The sequence below is a fragment of the Pocillopora damicornis genome, chromosome 6 (genome assembly GCF_964200805.1).
Source record: "Pocillopora damicornis chromosome 6, jaPocDami1.2, whole genome shotgun sequence".
NCBI classification, from domain to species: Eukaryota; Metazoa; Cnidaria; class Anthozoa; order Scleractinia; family Pocilloporidae; genus Pocillopora; species Pocillopora damicornis.
Genome location: NC_142675.1, coordinates 22,518,542 through 22,538,123, shown reverse-complemented (window position 1 = coordinate 22,538,123; position 19,582 = coordinate 22,518,542). Strand labels below are relative to the sequence as shown.

At 37.6% G+C, this 19,582-nt stretch overlaps 3 protein-coding genes and 1 long non-coding RNA gene across 4 annotated transcripts; 1 reads left to right on the top strand and 3 right to left on the bottom strand.

Annotated features, from left to right (window-relative positions):
• Window positions 1–5: 5 nt before the first annotated feature.
• On the top strand, window positions 6–3,650 carry LOC113674883 (electron transfer flavoprotein subunit beta). The gene is made up of 8 exons (XM_027191382.2): window positions 6–105; window positions 185–271; window positions 1,076–1,147; window positions 1,286–1,444; window positions 1,663–1,725; window positions 2,116–2,234; window positions 2,537–2,576; window positions 3,175–3,650. The coding sequence occupies exons 1-8, from the start codon at window positions 49–51 to the stop codon at window positions 3,343–3,345; spliced, it is 768 nt and encodes a 255-aa protein (XP_027047183.2). The 5' UTR covers window positions 6–48; the 3' UTR covers window positions 3,346–3,650.
• Window positions 3,645–6,211, bottom strand: LOC149044488 (uncharacterized). Its single transcript, XM_089208486.1, has 3 exons — window positions 5,409–6,211; window positions 4,760–5,074; window positions 3,645–4,402 (listed from the first exon to the last, which is right to left on the bottom strand). The coding sequence occupies exons 1-3, from the start codon at window positions 6,163–6,165 to the stop codon at window positions 4,167–4,169; spliced, it is 1,308 nt and encodes a 435-aa protein (XP_089064612.1). The 5' UTR covers window positions 6,166–6,211; the 3' UTR covers window positions 3,645–4,166.
• Window positions 6,212–9,616: 3,405 nt separating this feature from the next.
• LOC149044487 (uncharacterized) lies at window positions 9,617–13,678 on the bottom strand. The gene is made up of 4 exons (XM_089210866.1): window positions 13,673–13,678; window positions 11,791–12,589; window positions 11,133–11,456; window positions 9,617–10,591 (listed from the first exon to the last, which is right to left on the bottom strand). The coding sequence occupies exons 1-4, from the start codon at window positions 13,676–13,678 to the stop codon at window positions 10,383–10,385; spliced, it is 1,338 nt and encodes a 445-aa protein (XP_089066992.1). The 3' UTR covers window positions 9,617–10,382.
• A 1,629-nt stretch (window positions 13,679–15,307) lies between these two features.
• Window positions 15,308–19,324, bottom strand: LOC149044486 (uncharacterized). The gene is made up of 3 exons (XR_016187351.1): window positions 18,878–19,324; window positions 18,709–18,826; window positions 15,308–18,094 (listed from the first exon to the last, which is right to left on the bottom strand). It is a non-coding gene; the product is annotated as an uncharacterized LOC149044486 (long non-coding RNA).
• Window positions 19,325–19,582: the final 258 nt, after the last annotated feature.

Genomic DNA, 19,582 nt, shown 5'->3' with positions numbered 1-19,582 from the left:
TTTATAGATCATGCGCTTGTGACTTTCTTTTCGTCCTCAATATCCAAAATGGCGCCCCTTAGAGTTTTAGTCGGCTGTAAACGTGTCATAGATTATGCCGTAAAGGTTTGTAAAATTTACTTGAACTGCAATAAAGTATTAAAAGTAAAATTTTGCAGTCTAAAATTTTCTTTATCTCCTGTAGATACGGGTAAAACCCGATAAAACCGGCGTAGTAACTGATGGGGTCAAACACAGTATGAACCCTTTCGATGAGATCGCAGTTGAAGAGGTGAGAAACCTTTTTATAAATATATATTATCATTTAATATTTTATTCCCTCCCACTCTCGGCATTTCGAAATGCAATTGTCGCGAATTTTCCCTCAATTTTCTGAAGATGTTTGGATATTTTTTCCCAGGCGAAGAATGTAATTATTTGTAATGACCTTTACTCTTTTACGTGGTATATTAAAGATCACTCACTCTGTGAATCAATAATCGACATTTGTAATAATTTTTATTAATGTTAGTAAGAGGTGACAGTAAGCTTGATTAAGTTCTTTTCTCCACACCAAAAAGACGAGATAAACAGGAAAAAAACGAAACATTCGTTCACTTGGTTTGTGGTACAAGTTGCTGTTGGCTTGTTTGCTTAAAGGATCTTGCCTTTGTTATTTGACTTGACCCTTAGTCCTTTTACTCAAGATCTGATTGTTAATACTCCCCTTTAGTTGCGACACATTTCCTTGTAAATAAGTTATGAGAATTTGATGTTAGATGAAGATAACAACCTCTGCCTGATAAGTTCAAGTATACTCGTTGCCTTCCGTTGGATAATGTATAGATATTATAGGTAGAAGTTACATGTTAATCTCCTCTGGGATTTAAGGGTTAAAATCCCCCTCATTGGAGGGAAATTCAGAATTTAAAGAGACAATTTTCTTAAGTGTATCATGAAAAAAACTATTGACACCATATTGTTTTAAAGTATTCCATAGATAATGATTACCATGATATCATGGGAAAATGAGCACTCTGTCTTATTTGTTTTGTTCAGAAGGAAAGTTAACTTTTTCCATTTTGTCAATTTTTAGGCTGTAAAACTGAAAGAGAAAGGTATAGCTTCTGAAATTGTTGCTGTGAGCTGTGGACCAGCTAAAAGTGAGGTAATAATTCAGTTATTGTGCAGAATGGTACTTTTTGAAATATATAATCTTTTAGCTGATTGAATTTTATTTTGTATATTAACTCTTAACTGTGTGCAACAACAAACTAACACGAGCAATTTCACTTGAACTCCAAAGGAAACTCTTCGCACAGCCCTTGCTATGGGAGTTGATCGTGGTATCCATGTTTTGTTAAATGACAAAGAATACGAAGGCCTACAGCCTCTTGCAGTAGCCAAAATTTTTGCAAAGATCACAGAACAAGAGAACCCAAATCTGATCATCTTGGGAAAACAGGTATTAGGTGCTTATTGTTTAATTTTAGGTTATTGAAAGGAAAGGACAAAACAATCTTTCCAAAAGCTCACTTGATGGAAAGTACAGTTGGGTCAGTTCATAGTGGAGGTGAAGTGTTTATTGCTGTTTGCTTGATATTTGATGATGTTAGTAAGGAAATACTACACCATGAAAAAATGTTTAATTGTTTTTATACTTTTCCCAACTTTGTGCTATAGGCAATTGATGATGATTGTAATCAGACTGGACAAATGTTGTCTGCATTGCTTTCATGGCCTCAGGTAATAAATGATTTAAAACTTAACACTGGATAAATGCTACCATCCTCCAAGTCAGAATTATTTCATCATGGGTTTTAGTTGCACATTTTAAAATGTTTAGATGCTTTTGTCAGTCTTCCACTTGCATCTATTCAAGGGACCAGGTTTCGCTGACAACAGGAAGCATATTCTCAATATTTTTCTCTACACATTTTTTCATTGTCCAACAAAGAGATATTGTTTAATTATTGAGAGCATTTTTGGTTGAGGATCATTTAATTTACTCTCATTACCCTAATGTTTGATTCAGCAGTGATATTGTTAGGAGATATTATATGTTAGTCACACATAAAGTTTAAAAGTTACGTCCTCGCTGAAGGTCTGCTTATGATACTTTGATGGTCATTGCAGGCAACATTTGCTTCCAAACTAGAAATGAAAGATGACAAGTTAGCAGTGACACGTGAAATTGATGGTGGCTTAGAGATGATTGATGTGAAGATGCCATGTGTGGTCACAGCAGATTTAAGGTAGTTATTGGCTCATAAGTTCCATGATAAAAGTTTATGTTTAAAGTCCATGTCTTTGGTGATGAGTGAAAACTTGACCCTCATGACTGAACTGCAGGGAAAGTGTTATTGCAGAACTATGTAAAGTCTTAATAAGAATTTGGGGTTATAAAACCTCTCAGACACTAGAAAACTGATCAACTTTGGAATGTTAGCACAGATTATGGTCACTGTTGCTTATACTATTTAGGTCTGGTGGCAGTGGCCAGTGTCCACAATGCCTTTTGATATGCATGTAATTGTTACCTGCTTTACCTCTTCAGGCTGAATGAACCTCGCTATGCAACACTTCCAAATATTATGGTTTGTAATATTGCAATATTGAATATTGTGTTATTGTCTTTTCTTTTTTACTTGTGGTGGGTAAAGTTAATAGTGAAAAATATGAATAGAACCAGGGCTTTGAATTTTAGTCATTTTAATAATGTAGGAGGGAGGAGCAGAGCTAACCTAGTCTCTTTAAGCCATGTTAAACTGGGAGGTATACCTAACAGAACAGTTTATCTACTAAAAAGAAACATAATTTTTGCATTTTCTCATGGGAAATTTGTTGTTATGGGGCTGTTTGACTTGGGAGCTACTTTCAATTTTAGATGTTAAAAGTTAGAGATTGCTTTGGTCTAGTGATTCTCCTCACCCTATTAACTAGTCAGATTCAAAACTGAAACCAATTACAGTTTGATTACTCGCATTCCCTTGCACTTAGGGCCATTTCTTTTTTTTTTTAATTTGAGCTCCCTGTGGCTCCTTTTTGTTATATTTCATTGCTCAGATTGGTTGTTGTGATTGCTTTGAGTTTGGTTAAAATGGAAACTCAATCGTTAATCACTCTGAGGAGTACTAAGGGAATAGAGCCAAGATAAGTGTCTTAACTGTTTCTTGTATGTTTTGTATCTCACAGAAAGCCAAAAAGAAGAAGATTGATAAGAAGTCTCCAAGTGACTTAGGTGTAGATGTCTCACCCAGAGTGGAGACACTAAAAGTTGAAGACCCACCTGTCAGGGAGGCTGGAATTAAAGTTGAGACAGTAGATGATCTTGTTGGGAAACTCAAAGATAATGGATTCTGCTGATCAAGGGACTCAACAAATCAATGCAGTAAATTTGGACAATGATGATCTTGTTCAGGATGATCTTGCTTTTTGTCCAGTCCAGTTTTTTAAAACACTCGTGTTTTGGCGGACATGGTTACAAAATTTTGGAATGGCAATAATATTTTGTTATTAAATAGCCCATAAGTCTCTTCTGGTCTTTTTTGGTGTCAGTTTATCATACATTGCCTAAGAAAACATCTGCTGTTGAATCTGCTACATTGGCGATGAAAGTCAATGTGATATCATGTTTAACAACAAAGTAAAGTATTAATACCCTGCACAAATGAGTACAAGTTTTATTTTCAGAAATCTTCCTTTTTTCTGTCATCTAAGTTTGCAGAGGGTCATAATGCTGAGAAGTGTTGACCTGAACACTTGCTACCATCAGAAGGGAGCAAAGTTAACCCTGTAAGTCCCACTAGTGATCTAGACAGAATTTCTCCTTACACCACCAGTAGGATATCAGCCAGACAAGTAATGAGAATAAAGAAAAATTCAATTAGGGGATTATTGGTTGATCCAATTCCAAATTCTCTAAACTAACATCAAATGAATTGTATGGGAGTTAAAGGGTCAAGCAAAGTTAAACTGTTTATAATCTCTTGAATAAACTAATTGGAGCTCTGCTTTTAGGGTTGGTTAACTCTTTATATTATTATACATTGAGAAGCATCCTTAGTTCTGTTCTGATCATTTGTGTCTCCTCGGCTTGTAAAGCAACCTATGAAGAAGCAGGTGTTTTCCTACATATGCAGATATAAATGTACACATACGTTTAAACTGAGCAGTTCACCATCAGCTTAGGTGGCCTGTGAAGGCCAAATTGTTCGAGTTAGCATCCCTCGTTTTCTCAGCTCTTTCTCTATTATTCTGCTCATGCCAACGGGAAAGAAGTGTTGGACATGACTCCAACACTTTGCAAGTAAATTTACAGTTGTTACGTCATCTTTGACTAACTGGTGCGATATCCTTACAATCTTAGTTGTGTCCCATCTGTATTCCTTTTGGAGAAAGCGCAAGAACACTTGTACTAAAGCTGCAGAGTAAACAGAAAGAAGGAAATTGATAAATATCTTGACTGGCCTTTAAACGTTCCGTGCTATGTGAGAGCCGTTTGAGTTGGAACGTTGTTAGAGGATGTATAGAAGTGAATAAATTATGCGCGGGGATTTTCCAATTTTTGACGTTTCCAAGAAACCTGTGTTTGTGCCATGACTCGTTATGAACCGTTCTGTGGCTCTGCAAATTTACATGTCCTCCAAATCAGTGTCTCAACCGTGGTTAAACCTCGATCCTGTCAACTTCAAATCCACCCCCCTCTCCTTAGGGGTCAAACAATAATTTGGAGAAAATTTGGTTTTCTTTTTTATATATATAGGCACGCTCATATTACCGTCGGGAGAGTCAGGTCCACTGACTGACATGCCCTCCAGTGCCCTCATCAGGTCATCTTCTCTTTCGTTCCTCTCCCGAGACTTCATTTGCTTCACAGCTCTTTCTGCGGTAATCAGAGCATAATGTAAGATGTCGAATATCATTCGCTCTATTTCCAGGTTTCGTTCACAATTGTTTTTTGTGTAGTTCCACGTCAAGAATGTATGACTTGGCGAGCTATTGGTAGCTTTATATGCATCCTCCAGAACCTCCTCCCTCTCTTCCTCACTTCTCAGTTCGTCGCAGTGAGTAACTACAGTGATGGGTGCAATACCTGTTAAAGACAAAAACAGTGAGTTTGGAGGTCGCTTAAACACCGTTAAAAATTTCAAAGGGAATTGCAACGTTTTTTGTAGCTTACGAGTTCCGTGCTCCGATGCACTACCACTGAGGTATAGGCAATCTACGGCGGGTTAGGCTATTATTAGGTTCATGTGTGACACCCGTCCTACATACTGCTAGCATCAGAATGTCGAAAGCTTTGTATTAATAAATGGTATACGAAAGGTGGTAAATTATGAGCTCGGTGATGCAATACCAAATTAAAGAAAGATGGTTTTCGTTTAGTCATGAGCAATTCAAGAAATTGTTACAAATGAAATCAATACCACTTTCGCGCAGGATACTTCGAAATGGGTTCAAGAAGTCACTGAAAGCCCCTTCGTTCAGTCTTGGGTCGTTGGCTTTCACAACAATGATAGCGCCATGCAGTCTTTGTCCAAAGTTTGGGCATCGATGCATTTCTTGTTTGCTGACTTGATCTGTTCCATCGCGAGCGATGAATTCACCAGGCTGAACTTTCCCGCTCAGAACATTTTGAAACATGATGATTTCATTATAGTCGAAATTGAAGAAACACCGGGTGTCCACCAAGTGAAAGAATAGCTCTGGCAGGTAGTCCTGGAGTTCAATGGTTCCCTCATATCCTTTGTCTTGGCATGGGACGGTACCCTTATCTGTTTGCCTCACCACTCGTTCAACTGTGTTGATGAAGGAACTCTTGCCTGAACCGGCGGAGCCAAACACACCGATCCTGAGCTGGGTTACATCATCAATTTCCAGTCCCTGGAAACTATCCAGTTTAATCTTGTCACCAAATTGGTACATTTGCAACTGATACCGAAGTCGGCAAAGTTCGGCCTCCAAATCCCGCCTTTTCCGTTCGTCCTCTTGCCTTAGCTTTTCTTCTTCCTCTATTTCCTTTTGTCGCTGTCGCCTGAGTTTCTCTCTGCACCTCTCTTCTTCCTGTTGCTGTTCTTTTTCTATACGTTCTCTCTCTTCTTTTTCGCGTTGCTCTCGTTCATTCTCCAGCCGTCTTGCCTCTGTCTCCTCTGCTCTTCGCCTTTCTTCGGTCGTGTTATCCATATAAGCGTAGCGAGTCTCCTCACTAGAACTATTCTGAAGGAAAAGTGTATTTTCAAATGTAATTACGCTGGCTGTTGATCAGGATGCTAGCCAAGCAACATCAAATAACTAATTTTTTAAAACAATAAATGTAGGCATGAATGAAAGAGGTTTATGTCAGTATTAGGTTTATATAATACACAAAAGAAGCATAGAAACATATTGGCAATAGTTTATCACAGATGGTTTTTGAATGCAGTGTTTTTTCTTAGTAGAACAATACCACAACTCGAACCTCTCAATTCGAAGTCCAAGGTATACTGCCTCTCCCTCAAATGACATGATAACTTAGCAACAAACGTGAATCCGTTCAAGCCCCATTCTTGAGTCTGAATTAAGTCATGTAACATAAGTTACTAGGTACCGTCCTATTGACCTTGGAAGAACTTAAAGATCATATATTGCAAAGACAGCGCCACTTTAAGAAAAACGACAGCGAATTTTGCTCCGTTAGCCAAGTGACATTAGCGCGTAAATTATGGTGGTCCTAACGTGTGTAATATTGAGTGTAATAGACAGTTTAAAACTACTTGGATAATTGTGCGGTGTGCTGCCGTGAAGATGGATTGAACGTTCTTGGGATGCCAGGTTGGGTCCTTCAGCTTTCCCGGAAATTGCCCAAAGGTACAACGCACGGATAGTTATTTGTAGCGACCAAAAAAAAATCGAATTTGAGTTGCCTTTTGGTTTTAGATTTCCCAATCAGCCGTTCGACTTTACTTCAGGAAGTTGGTAAGCGTTTGCTGCGATGGAATGTTAAATCATTGCATCGAAATATGAGCGGAGTATTTCCTTTCAGTTTACGAGAAATCAACAATTGTGATGGAGTTCTCGCGCAGTCTGCTACGTACAAAAATAATAACGATGACATGTTCATAGCCTAAGTTTAAGACCTCGAACTGTGAGATTCTGTGAGATCTAGAGGAATAGGTAACCATATCTGGCGAAATAATCTGATAAGAGACGGATTGCAATGAAGGGTTCCACGTTTTAATAACACGCTGGCTTCCATCGAGAGTGTAGACATAAACCCCACACTAAAAATTTGGAATTAAATTTCCTGAAATGAATCGATCATATCTTCGTTAGTAAACACTTACCCCCATATTGGAGAAAAACAATGGCTTGGTCTGCTCAAAGCGAATATCGTCCCGGCGAAGGCGCTTCGTTGATAGTGATCAGCGATTCCACAATGAAGCTTTATCCAGCAATCACGTGATTAAATAATTATTATACGATTTTGTTTAAAAGTCCTGTGGCAAGATAGCAATTTTACTCTTAACCATTATATTTATTGACTTTCACAGAATGCAAATGTATTCCTATAGAAATTATCAACGGTATGTGTCAATTTTGTGTTTATATCTCTGTCAGCCACGTTGCGTCGTGTTTTTAGCGTTTCGTGACACACCGATAAGAATCAAACACTTTCTAGGAAAATCTGGAAGTTGATTTTGCGTGGAAAAATTAGTTTAAGAGAAAAAGATTTCCACAGAATTGAATGGAAGGATTTCTGATCCAATTTTTCTACTAATCAACGATCATCTTAAGTGCACTTTAACTGCTTGAAGTTTATGCTAAAAATCAAGGCCTGCTCTTGTTATGGCTTAGAATGAAAAACAATTGAAGATCATCGCGGTTAGGGAGGGACCATTTCTTCTCTGGAGGGAGGGTATACGAAATATTGAAAAAAACTGTTTGCAGAATCTGAAAAGACAAAATAAATTGTTTGCAAACATGATAGGGTAAAAAAAATGTTTTGCAGAGATGTTAGATCGATAAGATATTAAAAAGATATCACCAAAACTGAAATTTAAAAAAATTATAATAAAACAACAAATTGAAGCATTAGTATAAAAAATCAACACAATTTGGGCACTAAAAAATGGTCACTCTGTATTAAGCAAATAACAGATCTGAAAAAAGTTGAATATTTCTTGAAAAAATAGGAATTAATTCTAGCAATTAAATCTCAACATTACTTATCAACATTTTTTCCTACTACAAAACTTCACATATCAGGTATTTTTCTCAAAACTATATTAAACAAATAATATTCTTCAATCTTGGTTATAAACGGTTAAGAATATATGAAAGTCATATATCTGAACTGCGGATAAAGACGTGAATGAAAGTGATCCTCGCAGTAATGTGCACTACTTAGGCAGTAGTGAAAATAAGGCCTGGGTTCAAATCCCGTACAGGCCTGAATTTTCTTCAGGCCTTATTTTCACTACTGCCTAAGTAGTGCACATTACTGCGAGGATCACTTTCATTCACGTCTTTATCCGCAGTTCAAATTTATGACTTTCATATATTCTTAACCGTCTATTCACCACCTCACGGGTTTATTTAGAACCAACATCATAACCAGCTCCCAGTTGGCTTGTTAGCTCAGTTGATAGAGCGCTGCACCGGTATCGCAGAGGTCATGGGTTCAAATCCTGTACAGGCCTGAATTTTTTCAGGCCTTATTTTCACTACTGCCTAAGTAGTGCACATTACTGTGAGGATCACTTTCATTCACGTCAAATCTTGGTTATATTTATCATTGCTACTTTCAAGTTATTTGGAGTGCCTATGACAACGGCAATCATTTCAAATCAGCAAAGTGCCTGCCTTCGTTCCTGGTACCACAGGCTGGGTGGTACGAGCCTTTATGATGGCCTGTGGGAACATCATCAAAGAGGATCAGGAATTTGGTAATGTGGAATCGCAAAAAAGCCCACTACTCCTATTTCTTGTCGTATGCCCTTTATTTGCGTCGGTAGCTGCCAAAAAATTTTAAAAGGTGAGTGGAGCGTTTATCAACAAAATAAGTGGCTATAGCACTACTGATTACGTTCTTCGTAAAATAGTTTAATAAGGCAATGGTAATATTTAGCACAAATAAAAAGAACACTGAAAAAAAAAAACATGGGAAAATTGTTTGCACGAAGATGAAGTTGGAAAAAGATGTTTGTGGAGGCGTATATGCTAAAAAAAAAGGTGGCAGGAGAAAATTTCTCATACCCCTCCTCAATCCAGAAAAATGATGATTCGTCCCTCAGGTAAAAGTCTTAGAGTAAACGATTTTTCATCTATGCTAGTTGTAAATCAGTTGTAAGACTGGTTACTGTAAAGTGGCGAGGGATGAGAGGGTGGGGAGTGGGAGGAAAAATCTCTAAACTGAAAGAGAGCTCAGCCAAAAAAATTTAAACCTCTCTTAGTACTTTTCCCTTTTTTGGCTTCCCAGCTTTAAGATTCAGATAAAAAAAAAGTACTAACAAGATTCAACAGAGTTAGTACTGTTGTCATCAGTTGCGGTGTTTGCGTGTCACATTGGCGAGTACTTTTTACAGGTCCTCCGCATCCCTCTCCCTAGACACCTTTAGAAAAAAGGTCGCATATCACTGCTAAACTACTTTCACTCTTTAAAATGCCATCTTTGATTTATTGTACATATCTTGTTTGACACTTTCTAAATGGTAATTACTTTTTTATCCTTGTAAAGAGGTAGGAAAATGTTTAAAACCTGAATTATAAACTTAAGTTAGATATATAGTTTAACTTTTATTAACACATGAACGCTAAGCTGGAGTGTTACAGTTTAATTGACCCCATTTCTCTGTCTTTCTCGTATACATGGCTCTAATTTGGTCATTAAAAAGTCAATTTACATAATTCTGTTAATGATTAATCAAAACAGAATCATGCTTTCAAATATAGATCATAAAGTGATGAAAAGTTTATTTAATCCTTATACAATTGGAAAATCAGTTGGTGGTCGCCAACATTTCTTCAATTTCTTAATTTTAAAGCTTGCCTTCTTACCACTAAAGAACTCTTGGCTCCATTGCCCCCTCAACATAATTAACGATTGGTCCTTAAATTCCTTTGAATCAACTCTTTAACAGCCAGTGAGAAGTTATGATAAAGTGAAAGGCTGGAATATAAACCAAGAGATCGTAAACTGTTTATAATCTTTTGAATTAAACTAACTAGAGCTCTACTTTTAGGGTTGGTTAACTCTATATATTATTATATATTGAGAAGCATTTTTAGATCCGTTCCGCTCATTTTGTACAGCAAACTATTAAGAAGCAGGTGTTTTCTTACACACGCAGATATAAATATACACATACGTCTAAACTGAGCAGTTTGCCATCAGCTTGGGTGGCCTGTGAAGACCGAATTATTCAAGTTAGCATCCCTCGTTCTCTCAGCTCTTTCTCCATCATTCTGCGCATGGCAAAGGGAAAGCAGTGTTGGACATGACTCCAAGACTTTGCAAGCAAATAAACAGTTGTTATGTTCTCTTTGACTAACTGGCCCGATATCCTTTCAATGTAAGTTGTGCTCCATCTGTATTCCTTCTGGAGAAAACGTAGGAACAGTTCTACTGAAGCTGCAGAGCAAACAGAAAGAAGGAAATTGGTAAATATCTTGAATGGCTTTTAAACGGTCCGGGTTATATGAGAGCCGCTTGAGTTTGAACGTTGTTAGAGGATGTACAGAAGTGAATAAATTATGCGCGGGGATTTTCCAATTTTTGACGTTTCCAAGAAAACTAAGATAACCTGTGTTTGTGCTATGACTAGTTTGGATCCGTGAACTGTGCAAATTTACATGTCCTCCAAATCAGTGTCACAATCGTGATTAAACCTCGATCCTATCAACTTCAAATCCATCCCCCCTTTCCGTGTGGGTGAAACCATAATTTGGAGAAAATTTGTTTTTCTTTTTTATATGTAGGCACGTTCAGAAATTACCAAAAACTGGTTGGAAGAACAGAGAATCAAAATCGACACTCCGTTATACCCACAATTGGCGCTTTCATCACTGGGCACGGAGAAACATAATATATGCTTAAAAAGAGAGTTTTCGACGAAATACTGCCTTTGATGGCTGAAGGGAGGTGCTAATTAAAAATTCAAATGTCATTTTACCGTCGGGAGAGTCAGGTGCCACTTGCCCACTGACTGACATGCCCCTCAGTGCCCTCTCTATATCATCTTCCCTTTTGTTTCTCTCCCGATGCTTCATTTGCTTCACAGCTTTTTCTGCGGTAATCAGAGCATAGTGCAAGATGTCGAATGTCATTCGCTCTATTTCCAGGTTTCGTTCAGAGTTGTTTTTTGTGTAGTTCCACGTCAAGAATGTATGACTTGGCGAGCTATTGGTAGCTTTATATGCTGCCTCCAGAGCCTCCTCCCTCTCTTCCTCACTTCTCAGTTCGTCGCAGTGAGTAACTACAGTGATGGGTGCAATACCTGTTGAAGACAAAAACAGTGAGTTTGGAGGTCGCTTAAACACCGTTAAAAACTTCAAAGGGAATTGCAACGTTTTTTGTGGCTTACGAGTTCCGTGCTCCGATGCACTACCACTGAGGTATAGGCAATTTACGGTGGGTTAGGCTATTATAAGGTTCATGTGTGACACCTGTCCCACATACCGCTAGGATCAGAATGTCGAAAGCTTTTTGTTAATAAATGGTATACGAAAGGTGGTAAATTGTGAGCTCGGTGATGCATTACCAAATTAAAGAAAGATGGTTTTCGTTTAGTCATGAGTAATTCAAGAAATTGTTATAAATGCAATCAATACCACTTTCACGCAGGATACTTCGAAATGGGTTCCAGTAGTCCCTCAAAGCCCCGTCGTTCAGTCTTGGGTCGTTGCCTTTCACAACAATGATAGCGCCATGCAGTCTCTGTCCAAAGTCTGGGCATCGATGCAATTCTTGTTTGGTGACTTGTTCTTCTATAGGGCGAACGATGATATCACCAGGCTGAATTTTCCCGTTCAGAACATTTTGAAACTCAATGGTATCATCAGAGTCGTACTTGAAGAAACCCCGGGTGTCCACCAAATGAAAGAATAGCTCTGGCAGGTAGTCCTGGAGTACAATGGTCCCCTCATTTCCTCTGGACTGGTCTGGGACGGAACCCTTGTTTGTTTGTCTCACCACTCGTTCAACTGTATTGATGAAGCAACTCTTCCCTGAACCCGTGGAGCCAAACACACCGATCCTGAGCTGGGTTACATCATCAATTTCCAGTCCTAGGAAACTATCCAGTTTAATCTTGTCACCAAATTGGTACATTTTCAACTCATACCGAAGTCGGCAAAGTTCGGCCTTCAAATCCCGCCTTTTCTGTTCGTCCTCTTTTCTTCTCTTTTCTTCTTCCTCTCTTTCCTTTTGTCGCTGTCGCCTGAGTTTCTCTCTGTGCCTCTCTTCCTCCTGTTGCTTTTCTTTTTCTATACGTTCTCTCTCTTCTTTTTCGCGTTGCTTTCGTTCATTCTCCAGTCGTCTTGCCTCTGTCTCCTCTGCTCTTCGCCTTTCTTCGATCGTGTTATCTGTGTAAGTGTAGTGGGTCTCCTCGCTAGAACCGAAAAGGCTGTTCTGAAGGGAAAGTGTATTTCAACTGTAATTATACCGGGCTGTTGATCAGGATGCTACCCAAGCAACATCAAATAACTACATTTATAAAAATATATATCTGTAGGCATAAATGGAAGAGGTTTATATCACTATCATGTTTCTATTAATACACAAAAGAAGCATCGGATGGTTTCTGAGTCTGGTGGTTTTTCCTTAGGAGGACAACACCTCAACTCGAAGCTCTGAACGCGAAGTCCAAGGTATACTCCCTCAACTGACATGGTACCTTAGCAACAAATGTGAATCCGTGTATCCCTAATCCTTGAGACTGAATTCAGTTATGTAGCATTGGATATTAGGTACCGTCCTACTGACCTTGGAAGAACTTATAGATCATATAATGCAAAGACAGCGCCACTTAAAGAAAAACGAAAACGAATTTTAGTCCGTTGGCCATGTGACATTGGACCGTAAATTATGGCGGTCCTAACGTGTAAGATACCGAGTTTAAGAGACGTTTTACAACTACTTGGTTAATTGTGCGGTGTGCCGCCGTACAGATGGATTAGACGTGCATGAGATATCGTGTTGGGCCCTTCAATTTTCCCGGAAATTGCCAGAGGGTAGAACGCACGGATATTTATTGTAGCGACCGAAAAAAATCGAATTTGAGTCGACTCTAGTTCAGGAAGTTGATGAGAGTTTACTGAAGTGGAATATTAAATTATTTACATCGAAATGTGAGCGGAGTATTTACTTTCAGTTTACGAGAAATCAAGAATTGTGAAGGAATTCTCGCGCGGTCTGTTACGTACGAAAATGAATAACGATAACATGTTCATAGCCTAAGTTTAAGACCTCGAACCGTGAGGTTCTGTGTGTAATGGAGATCTAGAAGAATAGCTAAGAACAGGAAAGGTTGACTAAAAGCGAGTAACCATATCTAGCGAAATTATATCGTAAGAGACGAATTCATACGAAGGGTTCAACATTTTAATCGGGCGCCGGCTTCCATCGAGAGTGTAAACATAAACCCCAAATTGAAAAGTTGGAATTAAAATTTTCGGAAATGAATCGATCATATCTTCGTTAGTAAACACTTACCCCCATATTGGAGAAAAACAATGGCTTGGTCTGCTCGAAGCGAATATCGTCCCGGCGAAGGCGCTTCGTTGACGGTGATCTGCGATTCCAAGAATGGAACCGTATCCAGCAGTCACGTGATTTTATAATTGTTATGCGATTTTGTTCAAAAGTCCTGTGGCGAGATAGGAATTTTACTCTTAACCACTATATTTATTGACTTTCACAGAATGCAAATGTATCCTATAGAAATTATCAAATCATCAATTGTGTTTGTATCTCTGTCGGCCACGTTCCGTTATGTTTTGGCGTTTCGTGACGCACGCCGATAAGAATCTAACGTTTTCTAGGAAAACTGTAAGTTGATGTTGCGTGGAAAAATTAGTTAAAGAGAAAAAGATTTCCACAGAATGGAATGGAAGAATTTCTGACCCAATTTTTCTACTGATCAACGATCATCTTAAGTGCACTTTAACAGCTTAAAGTTTCTGGAATCAAAGCATGCTTTTGTTTCAGCTCAGTGTGGAAACTTGTGAAGATTATCGCGGTTAGTTTAAGTGTTGGGTAAACATTTTTTTCAACTATGCTGGTTGTAAGACTGGTTACTGTAAAGTGGCGTGGGATGATAAGGTGGGGAGGGGGAGGAAAGATCTCTAAACTGAAAGAGAGTTGAGCCAAAAAATTTTAAACCTCTTTTAGTACTTTTTTTCCTTTTTTGGCTTACCAGTTTTAAGTTTCAGGATAAAAAAAATACCAACAAGATTCAACAGAGATAGCACTGTCATCATTGGTTGCAGTGTTGTGTATCACATTTACAAGGGCTTTGCTTGGGTCCTCCGCATCCCTCTCCCCAGTGACTTCTCCGATCTTTTGCACACTTTTAGAAAAATAGGTCCGCAATGCGTACATGTGTGGCTTACGAAATTGAGCTGCTTTTTAGTGTCTGGTGTCTCATTGGGTTTCTATTAGAAAAGCTAATATCTGATTATCATTAGATAGTTTTCAATATTGATCCTGTTCATCAATAACACAAGACAACTAGCATACAAAGGTCCTGAAATGTTCATTCTGAAGATGAGAGTTATTGGTCAAACTTTGTTATGGAGGTCTCATTTTGACAACTAAAGTTGCAAATGTAACCTGAGGATTTAAGGAACTGAAAAAACATTAGCATAATTTCCCATAGTGGTCTGATAGATTCAGTCATGATTATGTTTACGTAACGAAGTAAAATTGACTTCTGAAGTTTGTAGGTTGATTGTCTTTTCCAAAGCAAATGATGTGAAATGAACTCTAGGGAAGAATTTCATATGAATATTTTTGACATTTTGTGTACCAGTACAAAACTTTGGAGAAGGGCAGGGACATGTGGGAAATGATGTAATCTACACTAGAAGCCATTGGGAGCTTGATTTGGTTTGAATGTATGACTAATTTTGGACAATACATACATTTAAAGTAACACAATGCTGGGTGTAGGTTTCTTTTGTCCATTAGGGCATAAAGTTCAACTTTCAGTTGGTTGAGAGCAAAACGTTTACTACAATTATTGTATTTAGGTTTTGTGGGACTGTATTTTCAATAAAGAACACAGAAAAATTTAGTTCAGGAAGGGAAGAGTTTAGGGGAAAAAGATATGTGTTTTTACAAGATCAGAACACAAGCAATATTTTAATGAATCATATGTTGAGTTAAGTACTCTGAAGTAACATTACATTAACGTTGCTAATAATTTTTAACCCAATAAGATTTACAATTTGACCTGAAGGTTTTATTTAACAGAAAGTTCAATAGAGATAGTGTCGCCATAATAGACTTCAGGAACAGTACTCAGAGGCATAACTTAAACACAGCAAGTTCAATGTACAGGCAAGTGCATGATGGTATCATATGATTTAAACTACCAGAAGCTTTCAAGTTTTCTTATTACTGAAATTGTAATTTCATGCCCGTGAGTCTACCAAATTCAAGCTATGTGGAGAAATGAATGGGTGAACTTGACATCATCATGCAAATGGTCAACTTAACATCATCATGCAAAGTGCTAATCTACTGTAAGCAACTGAACTTCATGTATCACTTTGTGTTGGAGCATACAAGAGGACTTGTGAGACCTGCTTCACTCTCATTTGCCAGAACAAGATTGAACTTCTGGTACCAATCAAAATTCAGAATGACTGTGACAGTTTGGAACTGATCTGTTAAGACTGTGCTTTTAAGGGGTCTACAGATGTGATTAGAACCCTGGGTCTCTGAGGATACCTGATGGTTATCTAATCCACATCAAGTAGCTCTAACTTTTAACTATAAACGTAACAAATGTCATTTCCATTGAACTGTCTTCATAAAAACTCAACAAAGTCTAAGCTAAGTTAATTAAGGTGTACTTAGGTATTCCAAATAAGCAGGAGTAAATTTTTCACAAATAACAAATGTTGAGCTCATAGCGTGTGTGCAGTTTAAAGTATTTGAAAAATTTACAGGTGCTTATTATAAGAGAAATCATGTTATTAATTTTTCATAATGTATACATGAAAGATACACATTCACAGGAAATCAACAAACTGATGGCAGATAAATTTTACAGTATTGATTAAATGAAATGTGTGCCATCAAAATTTGTCCTTCAGCTGAATTCTTACTCAGGAATGCAATTTGTTAGTTTTTATCAATATACATAAAAGTATCCAAGCTTTTGTTTACTTTTGTCAGCTACTGCATGTATCAATCAAGAACAACCTACTTTGTGTAAATCTGATAGGTTTCTAATGTGATCTATTGTTGCTGAGCCTAGTTTATATTATTTTGTACATGAGTTATTACTTTTTCGCTAATGATAAATGAAAAAGGTACCTAGCTATTTTCAGCCAATCAAAAAAGTGTAATTTTTCATGTATATCAGTATTGTGATGAATTCACCAAACCAAACAAGTAACTGAAAAGGAGTTGTAGTCTACCAAATAACAGCCTAATACACATGTATTGCCACCAAGTATAGATACCAATGCTTATCTGAACCATTATGGAGAGAATCTAGAAGACTGCCAAGCTTGAAGGAAGTCATGAAATGTTAAGGTCTGAATAATTCTGGCCATAACTTGGAAAACATAGCACTAATCACATTTCAGTTAACATTAAAGCACTAGGCTCCTATTCATATTTTAATAAAAGCAAAACCACTTTGTTACTGAGTTTCAATGGATTACTCCCCAAAGTTTGGAAACAATCACAATAGACATTTAGCACCATGTTAACAACAAACTGCAGTTTCAGGTTAGGCTTTAGATGTTTGTGACTTTTATTGGTTTAGCTATGTAAACATGAAAGTATAATTTCATTTAAAGAGGTCGTCATATTGAATTTCCAGACAACAGCAGTGTTTGATTTTCTAATGGCAACAAAAAAGTCCTATTATCACCAGTGGCCAAAAATGGTTTATTCTATTTGTATTCAATGACACATAATGCCATGGGTGGCAGAGTATTCTACAGTTTGACCAAAATTTTATCTTTGCATGTACTAAAAAGACTGGTTAAGTAATTTTCTTACTTAGTGAGTATATGGTATAGACAGAAATTTAGGATAAAAAATGTTCCGGTAAATGACTTACATGAAATGTGACCACACAGAGAGTCAATAATGACTCCTAAGTTTCAAGGTGGCGCGACCTGCACTAAAGGTCCAGACCATGATATGTTGGCCTGTGAGAGCCAACTCCATGCTGTAATCCGCACTTAGAAGACAAGCCGACTGTAGGAAAGCTGGTGTGTGAAATCTAAGTAACAAAGATGAATGAAAAACTTGATAAAAAAACAATCTTCTGACAGCCACCATTGCAAAATGGTCGCTTTCTGAAGCTTTGAAGCTTAGATAACTTAGCTGAGCATAGACTGGAACCTATCTTCGACAATAGTAAACCACGTGACAAGCGCTCTGTTCACTGAGACAAATCCAGCCAGGAATAAGTATCTTGGACCATGACGTAGTGTGGTTTACACTTCCTGTAAACCACACAAAAACAGTGATAGGATAAACCAATAATTGCATAAAAACTTAGGCAAATGCAAGCACAAAAAACAAAGTTTATTTCCAACAGAAAGCCTAGGTGAACACAATTATGCATCTAGTTTCATTCTGATATTGACCTTGGTTTAACAGTCTCTTCTCTTTACATTCTGCTGATTCATTTGCAATTTTTTGTCTTTGATACAGAGATTGGGTTGCCAGCCTCTTTTTTCTTGATTCAGAAGATTCATTTGCACGTTTCTTTTCCCTGTTTAGAAGCTGCTGGGCCAGCCTCTTTTCCTAGATTCCTCACTTTCATTTACCCTTCTTCATTTCTTATATTCATGTCTAGCAATTAATTGGTTTTCTTTTTCTTCTGGTGTTTCAGTTAAAGACTTTTGCTTCCTTTTCATATGTTGTGTTTGGTTTCTTTTATTTCTGAAAGGCAAATGTTCAATTTTTGGACTCTTGTGAACATTTTGCAAATCAAGTTCATTATCTCTGACAAAGACACCTTTAATTTTAAAGGGAACAAACCCTATTTGTAAGCAGGAAATGTTCAAATATGATACAAGGTTTTCAATTCCTTCAATGGTAAGCAAAGTACATTTCCTAAATGACGGAGTGTGGCATCCCATGCAAATCCCTGGAATGAGCATCAAAAATTTTAAGCTTTGTTCTGAATTCTTAATCACTGCAACAGTATTTATTCCAATCGTTAACAAACAACAATTGTAGTTAAGTTGACAATTTGAAAACACTTCTGTCAGAGAATTTTGAAGAGACATGTATGGCCCATTATTTGATGTCATGAACAAACTTCCTGTTAATGACTCACTATATTCTAATGTGGATACTTTATTGTAAATTGAAACAAAGCATGAAACATCAGTTGAAAGCAAGTAATCATTTGTCTGGACAGAACATCTTATAGAAGTATACAAATTATTTCCAATGGTAAGAATAATTCAAAATGGAAGAAGTCCACAAATTGATATCTTCTATGTGATGAAAAATTATAGCAGTAAGTGACATTGCTACACATTGCTTACCAGCATTTTCACCAAGAGAGCTTCATTTCCTTGACTGTAGTCAGCACATATTGTTCTTGTTGGATCGATGACATCAAATATTGTAGGGCCTGGATTTTCCTCTACATCATTTGCCTGCCTTATAAGCAATGGAATATAGGCATTGTAGGAAATCATTTGTGATACTTACTTTTTCGTTTTGAGATATGCCTCCGTGAATTCTCAACAGTCCAAGGAGAAAGCAACTGCAATACAACTTATTTCACTTTCTGGCACTTTCAGGTGGCTTCAGACACTTTAAAACACTTTCAAACACTTTCAGACACTCAGTGGTGCAACCCGCACCGATAGATCATAGTTAATCGAGGGGACCCTCGATTAACTATGGATAGATTAAGCCGATAGTTGTTGGCTTGTGAAAGTGCAATAACTCCTTTCAGAGTGGCACAACCCGTATCGAAGATTCAAGCAGTTAAATATTGTCTTTTAAGAACGTAGAAGCTCTTGCACAAGCTGCACTTATAACACAAGCTGGGTCTGTTGGCTTGTGTGAGGGGAACTAATTCGTGATACGATCGCCTGAAAAAAATTACGCGAGACCACGCTTACAATCAAGGTGGCTGACTCAAATTAGTGCGCCGTACAACACTGCGATACTGGACTACGTGACAGGCGCTCGACTCTCGTGTTTAAATAAATAAATAAATAAATCCGATCGTGCCATAGTGTGGCTACACACGTTGTGTAAGCCACACAAAAAGGGTTGCAAGTCATTTTGCTTAACTACTTTCACATTTGAACATAGCGGGAATCATTACCTGAATGACGAGGCTCTGATTGGTTATGAAAACTGAATGGAATCATTAAGATCGGGCATATATAAAGATTCAACGAT

What these genes read in the sequence shown, in the direction of transcription:
- LOC113674883 (XM_027191382.2), top strand. Translation starts at nt 49, where the DNA reads ATGGCGCCCCTTAGAGTTTTAGTCGGCTGTAAACGTGTCATAGATTAT. An exon ending in TCATAGATTATGCCGTAAAG is followed by an intron (nt 106 to 184) that starts GTTTGTAAAATT and finishes TATCTCCTGTAG; the next exon opens with ATACGGGTAAAACCCGATAA. An exon ending in TGATCATCTTGGGAAAACAG is followed by an intron (nt 1,445 to 1,662) that starts GTATTAGGTGCT and finishes TTTGTGCTATAG; the next exon opens with GCAATTGATGATGATTGTAA.
- LOC149044487 (XM_089210866.1), bottom strand. An exon ending in AAGTATCCTGCGTGAAAGTG is followed by an intron (nt 11,457 to 11,790) that starts GTATTGATTGCA and finishes TGTCTTCAACAG; the next exon opens with GTATTGCACCCATCACTGTA. An exon ending in GGCACCTGACTCTCCCGACG is followed by an intron (nt 10,592 to 11,132) that starts GTAAAATGACAT and finishes TTTGCTCTGCAG; the next exon opens with CTTCAGTAGAACTGTTCCTA.
- LOC149044488 (XM_089208486.1), bottom strand. Translation starts at nt 6,165, where the DNA reads ATGGATAACACGACCGAAGAAAGGCGAAGAGCAGAGGAGACAGAGGCA. An exon ending in AAGTATCCTGCGCGAAAGTG is followed by an intron (nt 5,075 to 5,408) that starts GTATTGATTTCA and finishes TGTCTTTAACAG; the next exon opens with GTATTGCACCCATCACTGTA. An exon ending in TGGACCTGACTCTCCCGACG is followed by an intron (nt 4,403 to 4,759) that starts GTAATATGAGCG and finishes TTTACTCTGCAG; the next exon opens with CTTTAGTACAAGTGTTCTTG.